Source organism: Pelobates fuscus, chromosome 2 (genome assembly GCF_036172605.1).
Source record: "Pelobates fuscus isolate aPelFus1 chromosome 2, aPelFus1.pri, whole genome shotgun sequence".
Lineage (NCBI taxonomy): Eukaryota > Metazoa > Chordata > Amphibia > Anura > Pelobatidae > Pelobates > Pelobates fuscus.
Genome location: NC_086318.1, coordinates 76,537,995 through 76,555,675, shown reverse-complemented (window position 1 = coordinate 76,555,675; position 17,681 = coordinate 76,537,995). Strand labels below are relative to the sequence as shown.

Here is a 17,681-nt window from a genome sequence, read left to right as displayed (position 1 = left end):
TGCGTCCCAGTGCTGCCTCCCATTTTCCCATAAAGCTAGGCTGTGCAGTCTGCGTTCGTGTCAGGAGTGAGGTGTACATGAGGGATACTCCGTGTGTCAGCGGGTCTGAGGTCAGACAATGGTCTTCGAAGTATGTGGGGGCTCTTGTCAGTGCGGGCCCCTGCGGGAGCGTCGCGGTGTATGTCTGGATCTGTTTATACTTGAGGCGCGTCAAGAGGTTGTGTTCCCCTTCCCCTCCTAGTTCCCTTAGTGTTTTTAGTCCGCTCGTCTTGTAGACGTGTTTGAGTCTAGGTAGTGGGTCAGGTATGAGGGATTTGAACGCTCTAGGGTCCAGTCCAGGGGGGAAGCTCGGGTTGTGTATCAGGGGGAGCAGGGGCGATGGGTACGGTGATAGGTCGTGTTTCCCTTTAGAGTTGTGCCACTCCTGCAGAGTCGCTTTTATGTATGGGGAGCATTTCTTGTTCTCGTTCCTTATCCCTGGGGGCAGCCAAGGTAGTGTTGAGATTGGGGCACCTGCGTCGTGTTCCTCTGCCTGTTTCCATTGTTTCTGGACCCCCGGTTTGGTCCATTCTATTATCCTAAGAAGGTGGCAAGCTCTGTAATAGAGGGTGAAGTCTGGTAAGGCCAGGCCACCTCTGTCCTTCGGCTGTGTCAGTAGTGTGTGTCTAAGTCTCGGCCGCTTCCCGTTCCAGACGTATCTGCCCAGGGCTGTGCGGAGTGTGGTAAAGAACGTGCGAGGGATCGTGATGGGGATGGTTTGTAGGAGGTATAGGAGGCGGGGGAGGAAGTTCATTTTAACTACCTGTATCCTACCTAGCCACGAGATGTGGGGGTGTGCCCATTCCTGTAGTTCAGTGCGGAACCGTGTGTGCATCGCGTCGAAATTTTCCCTGAGTATGTCCCCTGCTTTTCGTGTGAGCCAAATACCCAAGTATTTAATTTTATGTGTAGCCCACTGGAATGTGTATTGGTGGCGCATCTGTGTCGCCCTGTGTTCCGGGATGTCGATGTTCAGTATGTATGATTTTGCAAGGTTTATTTTGAAGTTGGAGATCTTCCCAAAGTCCCGAAAGGCTTTCAGAATATTGGGAAGGGATACTTCCGGGTTTGTTACATAGAAAAGCAGGTCATCTGCATACGCTGCTACTTTATGGTGGTTCATCCCTGCCTGGACTCCCATTATGTCGGGGTTATCCCTAATCGCTACCATAAGTGGTTCGAGAGCCAGGACGAAGAGTAACGGGGAGAGAGGGCATCCCTGTCGGGTACCATTGAGAATGTCAAATGGCGCTGATAGCGCCCCGTTGATTATCACTTGGGCTAAGGGTTGTGAGTAGAGAGCTGTTATCCACCCCATGATACCCGGGCCTAGGCCGGCGTGTGTCAGTGTCCGGAACAGATAGTTCCAGTTGACTCTGTCGAAGGCCTTCTCCGCATCTGTCGACAGCAGGAGAAGGTTGCTTCTTTTGCGTTTGTCTCCGTGTATCAGCGTGAGGGTGCGTATAGTGTTATCCCTGGCCTCTCTCCCCGTCACGAATCCCACCTGGTCCGGGTGTACCAGTGTGGGTATGTGTGCCTGCAGTCTCGTGGCTAATATTTTAGCTAGTAATTTAAGGTCGCAGTTTATGAGGGATATGGGTCGATAACTCCCGCAGTGTTCTACATCTTTGCCCTCCTTAGGGAGGATGGTGATATGGGCCGCCAGTGTTTGCTTGGGGAAGCAGTGTCCCTCCCTTATGGCATTAAACGCCTCAACCAGGGGGGCGTACAGTATGTCGGCATATGCCTTATAGTAGCACAGCGGGAGACCGTCAGGGCCTGGGCTTTTGCCTGGTGCCGTCCGTTTGATAGCCGCGGCTAGCTCCTCTTGTGTGATTGTTTCGTCAAGTAAGGTTGCCGTGTCCCGGTCTAGTGTGGGTATAGTGTGGTTGGCAAGGTAATTATCAATTGCTTCCGACAGTCGCGTGGTTGCCTGTGTTGATGTCGGGCTCGGGAGTGCGTACAGGTCGGCATAGTACGACCTGATTACTTCCTGTATCCTGGCGGGGAGTCTGTGTAGTGTGTTCTTGTTGTCGCGGATGCGGTCAATATATGTCTGTTGTCTGCGTTTAGCAAGCATCCGTGCCAGGAGTCTGCCACTCTTGTTGCCGTGTAACGAGAAGAATGCCTTATGCCGCAGCGCGTCTCTGTGGTATCTAGTTTGTAGTAGTTTGGTCAGGTCCCTTCGTAACGAAAGCAGTTGTTCCTGCTGTGCTTGTGTCTGTTGGGTTTTGTTGAGGGTGTCTATGGCCTGAATGTCTGCTAGGAGTGTGGTCATTCTCTTCTCCCGCAATGTTTTCTGTGTGGCGCCCTGCCTGATGAAGTGGCCCCTGACTACACTTTTGTGTGCCTCCCATACTATCGTCGGGGTCGTTTGGTCGGGTGTGTTGATGGAGAAGTACTCCCTGAGGGTCGATGCTATGTCCGCTTTGACAGTGGGATCGGACAGGAGGTATTCATTGAGTCTCCACTTGGCTACTCTGGGACGGAATAGTGGTGAGGCCAGTGTGAGCGTCACCGGGGCGTGGTCTGACCACGTCGCCGTACCATGGTCAGTTTGTAGGACCAGTGGTAGGTGATAGTGTTGGAGGAAGAAGTAATCTATCCTGGTGTATGTGTTGTGTGGGTGTGAGAAAAATGTGTAATCCCGTTCGTCCGGGTGGAGGGCCCTCCAGCTATCTACTAGTTTGTATTTAACGAGGAGAGTTTTGATTGTGGATAGGTGTTGGGTCGGGACTTGTGAGGTGCCGGTGGATGAATCCCACCTCGGGTCTAGCGTCAGATTGAAGTCCCCGCCCAAGACTAGTATGCCCTCAGTGAATGCTGCCAGTTTGCGGAGAGTCTGTGAGAAAAACCTATGGTGTCTCTGGTTGGGGGCGTACACGTTGGCGAACGTGTACGTCTGGCCCGCTATTGTCCCCTTCAGAAACACATATCTACCTTCCCTGTCCGTTTGGACTCCTGTCTCCTGGAGGGGTACCCTTTTGTGTATGAGTATTGCTGCACCTCTTGCCTTGCCACCGTGGTAATCACTAAAATACCCTGCAGTGTATCGGTGGTCCCGTAGTTTGGGTCTGGACCCTTCTCTAAAATGTGTCTCCTGTATGTACACTATGGACGCACTGGCCGCATGAAAGTCCCGTAGAGCAGCTGCTCTGCGTTCAGGCTTGTTCAGGCCTCTCGCATTCAGGGATAGGATCGTAAGGTTGGCCGGTGTGAGTGACATCTCTAGGACCCGTCAGTCCGTCAGTCGTCAGTTAGTAAGGGGTCTATGTAGCGTCTGTGTGAGGGGGTTAGGGATTAGGTTTGTGGGATTCCGCCGCGTCAGAGGCGTTAGAGTGTGGCGTCCAGGCGGTCCCTAAGACCTGAGCCTAGTAGGGGGCCCAGTGTCTCGGCCGCCTTTGCGTGGCGCCTGTCTCTTGGGGGAGTAGGAGGAAGGCCTAGGCCTCTGGGTAAACCGTGGTCCCGCTGCGTGCAGACTGTCGTGGGCAAGTCACCTTGTGATCTCTTGTCAACCCTGTTCGTCCTACGCAGTCGGTTTCCCTTATGTCCCCTTCGTGGCTCTGTCAGTAGCTATAGCATAAGTATGCGTGTCCTCGCCTGAGGTGTAAGGGGCAGATGCATTTCGGCAACAGCAAGCAACAGTATATAAAGCAGTTAAACACAATAACAGTAAACATGTATTAAAATTTACATTTAAATATGAATACAGGCGTTAGGATATGGTGGCACCTATCCCATGTCGTGATGGCCCAGCCCCCAGGCCGCCCAGTGTTGTGTTCTCGAGGTCCGTGTCGTGGGGCCCAAGTGGGCCTCTCTTTATTGTCCCCCCCCCTCCGTGTTGTCCTCTCGGGGACACGATGAGTGTAATCCATTCGCCATCCGAGGGCCCGAGCGGGCCGGGACCCCGCGCCCCCGCCTGCTCCTGGGTAGGTCATCGCAGGTCAACTCGGGGGGCGCGGTTGCCCGGTCCGGTCTGCGGCCCCCGTTCCTAAGGCCCTGTGTCTCCCCCTCAGACAGTGTTCCATCTCCGGGTTTCTCCCTCCCCCACCCACCCTCTCGGAGGCCCGGGCGCGCCGGGTCCCCGTCCCCCCGGCCCGCTCCTGATAAGGTCGTCACGGGTCTATTAAGGAGGAGACGGTGACCCAGCCCGCCCCGCAGCCCCCGATCTCCGGATACAATTGCATAGCATACATAGGGAATCCCCCCCATCCCGCTCCCGTTTAGCTGTAACCCCAGCCTATCCCTCCCCCCGGTCCCCCTTCAGGAGTGGGCAGGCCCCTGGGCCGCGAGGCCGGTGTTAGGTTTGTACTTGCGGTTCTCAGGCAGTGAGATAGAGTCCCCCAGAGCACTTGCTCCATGCAGTCCTGGCCGGCCCTGAGGCCTGGGGTAACCCAGGTCGGTTCCGTGGTTGTGCAACAGAGTCTGTAGCTGGTGTGTCCCGCTCCGTGGCGGTCTCTAGGGCCTCCTTGAGCTCTTTGTTACTTGGATCAGCGCCCCGGGGTCGTGGTTCCCTGCTGGGTGAGGGGGTCTGTGAGTAGGGGTGGGTGGTGGTGTCAACAGTTCCAGGTGTGGGTTGTAAGGTCCGAGATGGACCGTCTGGGCCACAGTCATCACGGTAGAGGCTGCGTGGAGCTCGATGAAGTGGGCGTCCCGTTGCCGGGCCCAAAGTCCCCGGGACAGGTGCCGCTCGGGTGTTATGTCCGTTTATAGGCCGCGTGGGCCTGCTGCCTGTTGGCGTGTGGTCCTTGGTATCTGGGATCCGGCGGCCTGTCTCCCGGTTCTCTGGGCGGGCGTGTAAAGCATCAGGGGGTCAGGCCAGGTTAAGGAAGCTGGTGTTATTTGCAGCTCTCTCGCAATAGCTTCCATGTCGTTCTTTTCTCGAGTTTCGAAAGGGCCTTTCGGAGTTTGTACTTGGAGTCCGTGTGGGAAACACCAGCGGTATTTAATTTTGTTGGATTGTAGCTGCCTGGTGAAAGGGCGCAAAGCCCTGCGGTACGCCAGCGTAGTGGGTGACAGATCCGGGTATAGCTGGATCTCCGTGCCGTCTAGTAGTACCCTGCCCAGTTCTCTTGCTTTGCGGAGGATCTCCTCTTTTTGTTGGAAATTGGCTAAGCAGCATATTATGTCTCGGGGGATGCCCCCAGGCGGTCCCCTCGGTCTGAGGGCTCTGTGGGCTCTCACTATCTCGAGTGGGGCCTGTGGTGGTCTGTCCAGTAGGTTATTGAATAGGCCCGTAAGGGTGTGTTGTACTGGGGTTGTGTCGTCTACTTCTTCCGGCACACCACGAATCCTTAGGTTTTGCCGCCTGCCCCGGTTATCGAGGTCTTCTAGATGGTAAGCCATTTGTCGGATTTGAAGGGTGCTGAGTTGCAGGGAGTCTGCGGTTGCGGACTGCGCCGATGACATGTGGTCGCAGTCCGCTTCAAGCTGAGAGACCCTCTGGCGCAGGCCGCAAAATTCTTCCCTCATGGCCTGCAGCTCCGACGTGATGGAGGAGCGGAGTTCGCTGTTCGCCGCTCGCAGGTCTTCCTTCGTAGGCAAGTTACGCAGGATATCCATCCAGTCAGGGTGGGTGGCTGGGGTGTCCCCTAGGGGGGTCCCGATGAGAGTCTCCCCCCTGTGTGGTGATGGCGGGAAAGGCCCTTCGGAGGCCGCAGAGTCGTTGGAGGCCTGCGTGTCCGGGTCCGCCGGGGCGATCAGGTATTGCCTCAGGGAATGATGGCTGCTCCCTCTGGGAGTGTCAGCAGACTTGGTGGCCGGTGTTGCCTTATGAGATTTGCCCATTGTCGGGGCAGAAAGGTGCTTTTGGCGAGGATAAACGCTGAAAATAGTCGAGCCTGGAAGGGAGCTCAGGAATCACGCTGCCATCTTCCTCGGCTTCCAGGCCACGCCCCCCAATACTGAATTATTAACAGAAAAGTCCAAGCATAATAACCCCTACACCGTGCCATAGTGGTCATGGTTCTATGAATGCCCTTTAATTAAGTAGTCAAACCATTTTTAAATAGTTTGAACTCTTACCTGGGGTCTACCAGGTTCCAGTTCCTTTTTGTACTGCAGCCAAAAGCTTTCTGCTCTGAGCTAAGCCAGGTAAGGTTTAGCTCATTATCTAAGAGTGATCGGGTTAGGTGCGGACTTACTGGCGGTGCAGTCAGTGCGGAAAAAAATGCATTTTGGGATGGTTTCACATCTGACCAGTAAATCTGACCAAAAAGGACTAAACATGGCTCCCAAATGGAACAAGGGTAAGCCAGGACCTGGCGTTAAAAGAAAATTTTAATAACATGTCTGTTCATCACAATATAATAAATTATAAGGCTATATTACAAGCATTTTTTCAGCTACAATTAAAAAAAATAACTTCTGTTTTCTTTGTATAATTGTTCCATTGAATGTGAATAAATATTCATGATCCAAATGTATTCCCTTAAATTCTCTGCAGTTCTGCCTCTCTAAAGTGGAAGTATGTATGTGCATCTCTCTTTATCACAACAATAATGGGCTTCATTTTTCAATACTGCAAACTGAAAGAATCAAAAAGGTACGTGTTCAAATATATATACGTTCATTGATGACTCCAATGGCATAGGATACAAGCAATGTGCTTCGATAAGATACAGGACACTTATTGCAACTCACTATGGATAAACCAGTAGAGAGATAGTAGTACAGGAGTTTAGATACCTCATCGATCTTTAAATAAGTTACTCGGAACTCTTTTTAATCAAACAAGTGCTAATTACAGTGAGATAATGTTGATATGGTAGCCGTTTCCCTCTTAAAGGATTACTCTGACCCCCTGGGATGTAGTTTTCCCTGCAATAAGGAGTAGTGACATCACTGGAGAAGTATGGGGCTGCCCGTAGTTCCAGGCCTCTGTGTGGAATTACAGATAAGATTATTCTTTATTTCTTTTTAGGAGTAGGGGAGTTGGAAGAGCCATGCTAGTAAGGTTACTACAACCAAAATACTGTTTTAATAAGACACTGTTTTAGGTTGGAGTGATCCCTTAATAATGACATTTTGTATTTAGCTGCTCTTAGGTTGACTGTAAGTCTTTCACTCTTTACACTACATTGTCACAATCGCAGACACTTTTATTAATTTTTGAGGGTTGGCTGTTCCCCTTGTCTTATTATATTTGTGTTCAATAAATGTATTTTTCTTTGTTTCAATCAAGTGAATATTCAATATGGTACACTTTTCTTTTTACATAATTTTGCACAGCGCAAATGTATCTTTCGATGTGCTTGCAATTGAGGGAAACCTGGAAACTAAACTGGGTTGGCATGACAAGAGCCTGTATTTGGAGGCAGTCTAGTCAATCATGAGACACTTGAAATGTATGATCTTAGCGTAACTGACTGGCTGCTTTGTTGTAAAGGGGCTAGAAGAGTGCTGATGCTAATATAAAGGTTGAGGACTGGTCGTTGACTAAGAGGATTGTAAGTGCCAAGGCCAGGGCTGTCAAACATGGCCTGTGGAGCCCTCGAATTAGACTAGTAGCAATAGCTTGCAAAGCTGTTCTCCAAAGCAGCCGTTGTGTTCGGAGTAAGTGATTACACTTCACTTCCATCTAGCTTCCAGTCAGAAGAGCTGAGGAGCAAGAGTAGAGGTAGAAATGGACTTTATCTCCACAGCCTGTAGTAGCATGGAAGCAAGAAAAAATAAGGAACTCGTCTACTCCAAAAAACTGAATCCCTGGGCAAGTAAGTGAGAATAGATGGAGGAATAGCACTATGTGTTAGAGTGTGATTGTCTGTATGAGTGTCAGTGTATGTATGATTATCAACATTAGAATGTGTGTCAATGTAAATCAGTGTATAGCTGTCATTGTGAGTTTGTGTCTGTATGTCAGTGTGCCTTTGTATGCTTATAAATTGGTCTATTAGTGTGTCTATGATTGCATGTGTGTTTGTAGCTGTGTAGACATATTAATGTGTATCTATGTATGCATGTTCATGTATGTCTTTGTATGCATGCTTGTGTTTGTGCTAGTTATACATTTGTGTATATGTGTGTGTAAACGTCAGTGAGGTTAGGCAAAACAGGCCAGAGGTGTTTGATCTCCATTCAGAATGGCAGCTTAGCAGGTGGTGGAAGAAAATCAAATATTTTCAGTTTTGATGGTTTTCCTAACTTTAATGGAATAAAATGTATATAGAATATTCAATTTTGTACAAGTTTTTAAATTTATTTATTATCTTCCCTGTTCAGAAACCATGAACCAATAAATCATAATATCAGTGAACATGTAATAAATATAATGAATAGTCAACTTGTTGAAAAAGTATGCTTTATCTTTTATAACAGAGATAATACATTTTGGCCATTTCACTTTGATGATTCATCAGTGGATGCAGGAAGACTGGCAGGTTCCTGCCAACCAAAGACCCATATCTTCTTCCTAAAAAACCACAAGACAGCCAGCAGCACAGTCATGAACATTCTGTTCCGTTTCGGAGAAGCTCACAACTTGACCTTTGCCCTTCCCTTTCAAGCACAGTTTTCCTACCCCAGTTATTTCATCGCTAAGTATGTTGAAGGTTTTTCCATGGAAAGCAAGAAGGAGTTTCATATCATGTGCCACCACATGAGGTTTCAACTCACTGAGGTATCTCCCATGAACAAAGCATACATATTCTACAATTTCTTTACAGAACAAAACTGTAATATTCTAATATTACTTTGATTCTAAAAAATAACTCTCAAATAATTATGCACAGCTGAACTGAACTTTATTACACAGACGTCGTCCATCAAAATATGATATAGCTTATTTTAATATCTTAGATGCTTGCAATTCCACACACATGTCCACTCCATTGTTAGTATAAGAAGGGCTGATCTGTGAAAAACCAAATGCATGTACGTTTTCATGAGATCCTGGAGCTAGAGAGTGTCATAATATGCTGGGACGTTTGCACACAGTTTGTGGGTCAAACTATAATAGGAAAGTATAGAAAAATAAGACTGGGACAGAAAGACTTATTACAGGTCCTTCTAATGTTCAGTCTTAGCAAAATCTCTTCAACGAGGAGAAAGAAAAGGAATCTGTAGGCAGACACAATGCAATCAAATAAACAAGCCAGTGCCAGAGCACCAGAAAACATCTTGTTGAAAATTCTGCCACGTTTGATATAATATAAAACCAGAACTATGAGATGCTGGTCAACTTCAAAATGTGGAAAATGCAGCCAGATTGTTAGGTGATTTTTCCTCTAGTCACCCCGTCTGATTACCTGGCCTTTAATATGAAATTAAAGGTATACTATAGGCATCAAAACTACTTTAGCTTAATGAAACCGTTTTTGTGCATAGAGCATGTCCGTGCAGTCTCACTGCTCAATTCTCTGCCATTTAGGAGTTAAATTACTTTTGCTTACTGTTTATGCTGCCCTTTCCACATCACTCCTGGCTGTGACTCACACAGCCTGCATGGTTTAATTTTCAATCAGATGTTAACTTTAGAAGTGTTAATCACCTGTTCTGTATATTGAACTTTAATCACACAAAGGAGGCTCGGGGTTTAGAAGGCTATTAACAGAGCAGGAAATAAGAAATTCTAAATTAAACAGAATATGCAATAAAGGAAGTTTAACCCCTTAAGGACCAAACTTCTGGAATAAAAGGGAATCATGACATGTCACGCATGTCATGTGTCCTTATGGGGTTAAACATTAAATATATCTCATATGAAGTGTTTAGGAAGGCTGTGCAAGTCACATTCAAGGGGGTGAGACTAGGGCTGTGTAAACAAAATTATTTAACTTCTAGATGGCTGAGAATTGAGCAGTGAGACTGCAGGGGCAGGATCTGAACACCCAAACTGATTAATTAAGCTAAAGTTGCTTTGGTGCTCATAGTGTTTAAGTTCTTCTATTGACTAGAACTTTTACTGGTATCCTAGTCTTGGTCCTGTTTGTCTCTGTAGTTAAAAATGTATAGAATCTAGCTTAATAATCATAATCAATGGGAAGGCCAGCATTCAAGATCAATATAATGTAAATAAACACAAATCTAGTAATGCAAGGAACAAATGTAGTAAGAGACATTGCATTGGAGCAGCACTATACCTAGCATGAGGTTGGCAAGGCATTTGCTTTGGGCGGCACTTTCAGCGTCCCTCTCCCCTCCTTTCCACCCCCCTCCCTCCCCCCGAGGTTGGCAAGCGCTGATAATTAAGGCGACTGGCGAGGGAGCACTCTCCCCTGAGCTCTCTCCTGCTCTGCTCCTTTGCACGCCCACAGTGATGCCGGAGTCAGAATATGACGTCACTCCGGCCCCGGCATCACTGAGAGGCGTGAGAGGGAGCTGAGCAGGAAGAACACTGCTCACTTGCCACCCGCACTGTACGCCCGCACGCCAGCCGGTACGCCCAGCAGCCCCACTGAACCCCAGGGACCACACACCAGCTGCTCAGCCCAACAGCCCACTGGACCCAAGGGAAATAGAGATTCAATGCTAACACTCCCAAAGGTAGGGTGGAGTGAAATTTAAAAAAATAAAAAATAAAAATTGTGTGTGTCTGTAAGGGAGTTTGTATGTGTGTTTGTCAGTGAGAGTGTATGTGTGTTTGCCAGTGAGAGTGTATGTGTGCTTGTCAGTGAGAATGTATGTGTGCTTGTCAGTGAGTGTGTATGTGTGTAATGTATGTGTGCTTGTCAGTGAGTGTGTGTGTGTATGTATTTTTGTCAATGAAAGTGTATGTGTGCTTGTCAGTGAGAATGGGTGTGTGCTTGTCAGTGAGTGTGTATGTGTGTTTGTCAGTGAGTGTGTATGTGTGATTGTCAGTGAGAGTGTATGTGTGCTTGTCAGTTAGTGTGTGTGTGTGTTTGTCAGTGAGTGTGTTTGTGCATTTGTCAATGAGTGTGTATTTGTGTTTGTCAGTGAGAGTGTATTTGTGCTTGTCAGTGAGAATGTATGTGTGCATGTGCATGTCAGTGAGTGTGTAAGTGTGTAATGTATGTGTGCTTGTCAGTGAGTATGTATGTGTGTTTGTCAATGAGTGTGTATGTGTGTTTGTCAGTGAGAGTGTATGTGTGTTTGTGTGTCTGTCAAAGAGTATGTGTGTTTGTCAGTAAGAGTGTATATTTGTTTGTTTGTGTATCTGTCAGAGTATATTTGTTTCTCAGAGAATGTGTATGTGTGTCTTTCAAAGAGTATGTGTGTTTGTCAGTAAGAGTGTATGTGTGTTTGTCACTGAGAGTGTATATGTATTTGTATGTGAATCTGTCAAAGAGTATGTGTGTTTGTCAGAGAGTGTGTATGTGTGTCTGTCGGTGAATGTGTGTGTCCCTCAGTGACTGTGAGTGTCAATAAGTGTGTGTGTTTCAGTGAAAGTGTGCGTTGGTTAAACAGTGTGTATGTCAATGACTGTGTTTCGGTCAGTGAGTGTATGTCAGTATATGCATCAGTGAAGGCATGTGTCTGTCAGGCAAAGAGAAATTTATATATGGGGAGGAGTGGAGGGTGCCCATGTTGTCATGCCTAGGGCAGCACAAAACCAAAATACACCACTGCATTGGAGTTGTGCTGGACAGTAAAAAGAGTCCTGCTTTTCCTGCAGACCACAAGGAACAAAACTCCATATTCTACTCTTTCTAAACTCAGGGCTAGTAAACAAATACACAAGGAGAATTAAGAGGAGAAAAGAAGCACAGTGAGAAATTAGGGTGAAAATTAGTAAATAAGAGTAGGAAATGAGAAATATAGTTGGAGATGTAATAGAACAGATTATGTGCAAGATATGGGAAACTTAGCTACACCACAACCCATTCTGAAACCAGTAACTGAAGGTTCAAGTAATAATTACCAATTATTTACTACTATTTCATATAAAGAGTTGTTTAATTTGTGTTTGGAGAATGGAAGTCTAACTAGTAACGTGCAACAGACAAAATATATAGAAATCATACCTGTGCCTTGCACAAGTGAAAGGGACAAACATATAAGGATGTAACAATTGTTTTCTCATGTGTTAGGATATCTTAAAAACATATCTATATATTTTTGTACATACATGTAGAAAACAGATAACATTTGTATCTTTTATTGGACTAACAAAATTAATTATTAATTATTTTTACATAGAAAGAAAAAAATGAATAGGTGAAGTAATCAGACACAATTTACCCTTGTATGTTAGTCGAGTCCTGTGTTCATCCATAAGAAATTAAACAGAACCCTGCAACTTGTAAAGATTATGTAGCCCAATAAAAAAAAAAAAAATTAGTGTGGAAATATATTGTGAATAGTTTCTGAGAATTCTAAAATTATATGGAATAATTACTTTTTGCTCTAATTTTCCTCAGGTGGAAAAGGTAATGCCAAACAGCACATTTTATTTTACTATTGTACGAAATCCAGTTTCTCACATGGAATCATCGTTCTCATATTTCAAAAACATAGATGTATTTCATGAAGCTAAAAGTCTAGAGGACTTCTTCACCAATACCTCAAAATACTATAAAACCACCAGTGAAAAAGGTAACTATGCCAAGAACTTAATGGCTTTTGATTTGGGTTTTGACAACAATGGACTAGAATCTACAAAGCACTTTAAACTTATGTGTCGGGCAGTAGACACCATGTTTGACCTGGTGCTAATATCAGACTACTTTGATGAATCTTTAGTGCTTTTGAAGAATGCACTATGTTGGACTTTTGAAGATATTCTATCAATTCCACTTAACAGTAGAAGCAACAATACAAAACAAGCACTGTCTAAAGAAACCCAGGATAAGATCAAGAACTGGAATCAGTTAGACTGGAATCTGTATGTCTACTTTAATAGGTCTTTCTGGAATAAGGTGGACAACTTTGGGAGGAAGAGAATGGAGAATGAAGTAGAGGAGCTTCGAAAAAAGAGGACTGAAATTGCACAGATCTGCTTACAAGGTGAAGTGGATCCTGACCAAATGCAAGACAAATCTCTAAAACCCTACCAGTCAGGAATAGCCAGAATTCTTGGACAGAACCTGAAGCCAGGATTAAAAGAAAGTGACAGGCTTTTATGCCAAAAACTAATTACTCCAGAAATTCAGTATACTGAACTATTGAAGAAGAGAGCTAAAAATAATCTACAATAATACAATACTTCTCAGTATCTCTCACCTTCGACACTTTATTTATTTTTCCCAATACTTTGACACAGTTTTAGCACTGTTTTCTCATCTTCATACTTCTTGGAGTGTACAAAGTGTTTTGCTGGATTTTGTTCAGACCCATAGAGCATTGTATTCTAATTTCTATCTGACCACTTTAAACTAGACATATGCAATTCATTAAGCTCCAAATTCCCTTTAGAATTCAGACTTATTTGGCAATCGGTGGATTCCAAATATCCAAAATCTTTACAAACCATAACATTCGGAATTCCTCTAAATTAAATGTTTCAGATTTGCTTTTATAAGGATAGCAATTTAGGGACTTATCTATTAAGCATCTGAAACAGCAAAATTTAGAAAATCACTCTTTTTCTTTATTTTGATCTTTTGGCTGTTTAGTATATATTTCCCACATCCTTACATGGAATTGCAATAATAAAGGGTATCAAATTAGGGACTTCTCAACTAAACAACTGAAAGATCTTTTTTTCTTTTCTTAACCCCTTAAGGACTGAGCCAAATGTACACGTTGTGAACAAAACAAAACGTAAACAAAACCTGGCATTTGCGCTATATGTCTGTCCAACCGTAATTCACCTGTTTCATATTAAATGCACCCCCCTTATTATATATCATTTTATTCAGGGGAAACAGGGCTTTCATTTAATATCAAATATTTAACTATGAAACATAATTTAATATGAAGAAAATGGGATAAAATAAGAAATTTTGTTGTTTTTTTAGTTCTACGTGACATTTTAACTGTCAATGTCATAATACTGTTTGCTTTTACTGCAATAAAATACCCCCTATGTACAGGTTTTATGGTGTTTTGGGAAGTTACAGGGTCAAATATAGCACGTTACATTTGAAATTGAAATTCGCCAGATTGGTTACGTTGCCTTTGAGACTGTATAGTAGCCCAGGAATTAAATTTACACCCATAATGGCATACCATTTGCAATAGTAGACAACCCAAGGTATTGCAAATGTGGTATGTCCAGTCTTTTTTAGTAGCCATTTGGTCACAAACATTGGCCAAAGTTAGCGTTAGTATTTGTTTGTGTGTGAAAAATGCAAAAAACGCAAATTTGGCCAGTGTTTGTGACTAAGTGGCTACTAAAAAAGACTGGACATACCCCGTTTGCAATACCTTGGGTTGTCTACTATTGCAAATGGTATGCCATCATAGGGGTAATTTTCATTCTTGGGCTACCATAGGGTCTCAAAGGCAACATAACCAATCTGGCGAATTTTAATGTGAAAAAAATGAAACACAAGCCTTATATTTGACGCTGTAACTTTTGAAAACACCATAAAACCTGTACATGAGGGGTACTGTTGTACTCGTGAGACTTCACTGAACACAAATATTTGTGTTTCAAAACAGTAAATAGTATCGCAGCAATAATATCGTCCGTGTAAGTGCTGTTTGTGCGTGAAAAATGCAAAAAACTTCACTTTTACTGGCGATATCATCGTTGTAATACATTTTACTGTTTTGAAACACTAATATTTGTGTTCAGCGAAGTCTCCCGAGTAGAACAGTACCCCCCATGTACAGGTTTTATGGTGTCTTGGAAAGTTATAGGGTTAAATATAGTGCTATTAAATTAAATTCCCTATACTTTCGGCATGGGTTGTCAGCCAGGTCCCGCTAATTGTAATTAATTACAATACCTAATTATGTAAAAATATTACATACATATATGTGTAGAATTAATATATGTATATATATATACACGTATGTGTCTATATATGTATTTATATATATAATTTTTTTTAAATATTTTTTTATATATAGGTATATATATATAGTGATATATACGTATATATTTATGTATATAGATATATATATTATTTCGTTCTACATGTATTTTGATATAAATATATATATATATTAATATTACAATACAGTTAGAACAAAATAACACACATCTATATATTTTTTAATTATTTATTTTTTATTATTTTTTTAATTTTATTTTTTAACATATTTACACATTTTTTTATATTATATATAAATATATATATAACAATAATTATATATATATATATATATATATATATATATATTTAATCAGTATCAGTCTACGTGTAATTTGATATTAATATATATATATATATATAATTATATATATATTAATAGTAAAATACACCTAGACGGTGTATGTGTGTGTGTGTGTATATGCGTATATATATATACTTAGATCATATATATATAATATATATACATGATCTAAGAATATTATTTATTTATTTTTTACACTTATAAACTTTTAATGTAATTTATTTCCAGCCAGCAGGGGGACTAACTGTCATTACAGTTAGTCCCCCTGCTGGTATTGCAGCAGGCAGCTAACCCGGCCATGTGATTGTGAGGTCCTCGCAAGGACCTCACTCTCACATGGCCGGGGGGGGGGCTGCTGGAGGACGGACGTGCCGTGGGGGGTTCCCTGGGAGTCCCCCCAACCGCAATCGCCGGCGTGGGATCGGGTAAGTAAAAAAAAAAACGGAGGGCGTACTATTACGCCCGGCGGCATTTAGAGCCGCTTAAAATAGGGCGTAATAGTAAGCCCTCTGGTCTTAAGGGGTTAAAAAGGTATTTTCTTATGTTTACTCTTTCGGCTGTTTACTACATTCCTTGGTTTGGTATGATGTATATCTCAAAATCATTCTATAGTGAGTGTATGCAGCTACATAAATAATTTTAAGAGTGGTTAGAGTAAAGGGGGGTTTAATGGGACACTATAGTCGCCAAAACAACTTTAACTTAATGAAGCTTTTTTTGTGTAAAGATCATGCCTCACACAGGGGCTTAATTTATACACCAAAACTGCTTTCAAAACATATAAGATTATATAAGGTCAGAGTTAGATTACATAGGGTGTTTCATGTTAACCCCTTAACGCCGTTACGGCGTTCTATGCCATCGCGGCTTTAAAGGGCTTTAAAGCCGTTGCGGCGGCATAGAACGCCGTAACGGCTTGCAGCCCAGGAGGTCCGGCGGTACTCACCTCCGCCGCGATCCTCTTCTGGGGGGCTGCCTCAGAGCCCAGGCAGCCCCCCCACGGCAAATCAGGCCCCCGGGGGCCATGTGATCGCTCTCAAAGAGCGATCACATGCCCCCCTATAGCTGGCTGTGGATCTGCCAGCAGGGGGGCTGTCTGAATTATCAGACAGTCCCCCTGCTGGTGGGAAGAATTAAAAAAAATAATTAGACATGTGTAAAATTAAAATAAATGCATTTTTATATATATAATATATGTATATATATTATATATATAATATATATATACATATTATATATATGTAACGTCATGCGTAATGTATTTTAATAGTAATATTAGTATATATATTAGTATTAAAATACACTTAGAGTGACGTTACATATATATAATATGTATATATTATATATAATAGATATATACACATATATTATATATATATATACATATAATTACAATAATAAATAAATACAATTATTAAATAAATAAATAAAATATTGAAACAAAATTTAAAATAAATTATATATTCATATGTAATTTTATTCTAACTGTATTTTGTTATTAAAAAATATATATTGGTAACAAAATACACTTAGAATGACATTCTATATATATCTATCTATATATAAGATACAAATAACCGCAAATATATATAGAGAGATAAATACATATAATTACATAATAGATTACATTAGTATACACGTAGAATTTAAATACCTATAAATGCATATATATTAAAATTCTACGTGTATATTTAAGTAATCTTTTAACATAATTATGTCATTTGATTAATTAAAATTTGATTGACAACACAGGGAGAAAGTGCAGAGAATTGAATTCGCAAGCACTATATTTGACCCTGTAACTCTCCAAGACATCATAAAACCTGTACATAGGGGGTACTGTTTTACTCAGGAGACTTCGCTGAACTCAAATATTACTGTTTAAAACTGGTAAATTATATTACAACGATGATATTTTAAGTAAAAGTGAAGTTTTTTGCATTTTTTACAAACAAACGGCACTTTTATGGACTATATTATTGTTGTAATATGTTTTACTGTTTTAAAACACTAATATTTGTGTTTAGTGAAGTCTCCCGACGGAGATACCCGCGGGGCTCAGATGCCGACCGCCTGCACTGGCACCGGCTGCATGTGACTCAGCCAGCCAGCAACATCAGAGATGCATGCACGGGGACTGGAACACCTGCCTGAGGAGGCACCCAGACCGGGAGCAAAAGAGATTGGCCCCATCACAGGCGGGAGCACATATTAATGGTGCTCTCGCAAAATTGAAGGGTGAAAAAGGAGACTACTGGCTGTGAAGGGCCATACTGAACAGCCCATGCGGACCTGAGCACCGCCGAGCGCTGGATGGAGCCCCCGTGATGACCGCCTGCCTGCTGGAGGAGTGGATGCCCCAGCCACTGGGTATGTGGGGTCCCCTGACGGCCGTGTCCCTGAGGCCGAGAGCCCAGTGGGGCGTGCCTGTGCGGCCCCTCCGGCGGACCGGTGGCCGG

The 17,681-nt window shown here is 43.3% G+C and overlaps 1 protein-coding gene across 1 annotated transcript; it reads left to right on the top strand.

Moving 5' to 3' along the window:
* Positions 1–6,506: 6,506 nt before the first annotated feature.
* LOC134585499 (galactose-3-O-sulfotransferase 4-like) lies at positions 6,507–13,398 on the top strand. The gene is made up of 3 exons (XM_063440923.1): positions 6,507–6,583; positions 8,356–8,656; positions 12,357–13,398. The coding sequence occupies exons 1-3, from the start codon at positions 6,540–6,542 to the stop codon at positions 13,131–13,133; spliced, it is 1,122 nt and encodes a 373-aa protein (XP_063296993.1). The 5' UTR covers positions 6,507–6,539; the 3' UTR covers positions 13,134–13,398.
* Positions 13,399–17,681: the final 4,283 nt, after the last annotated feature.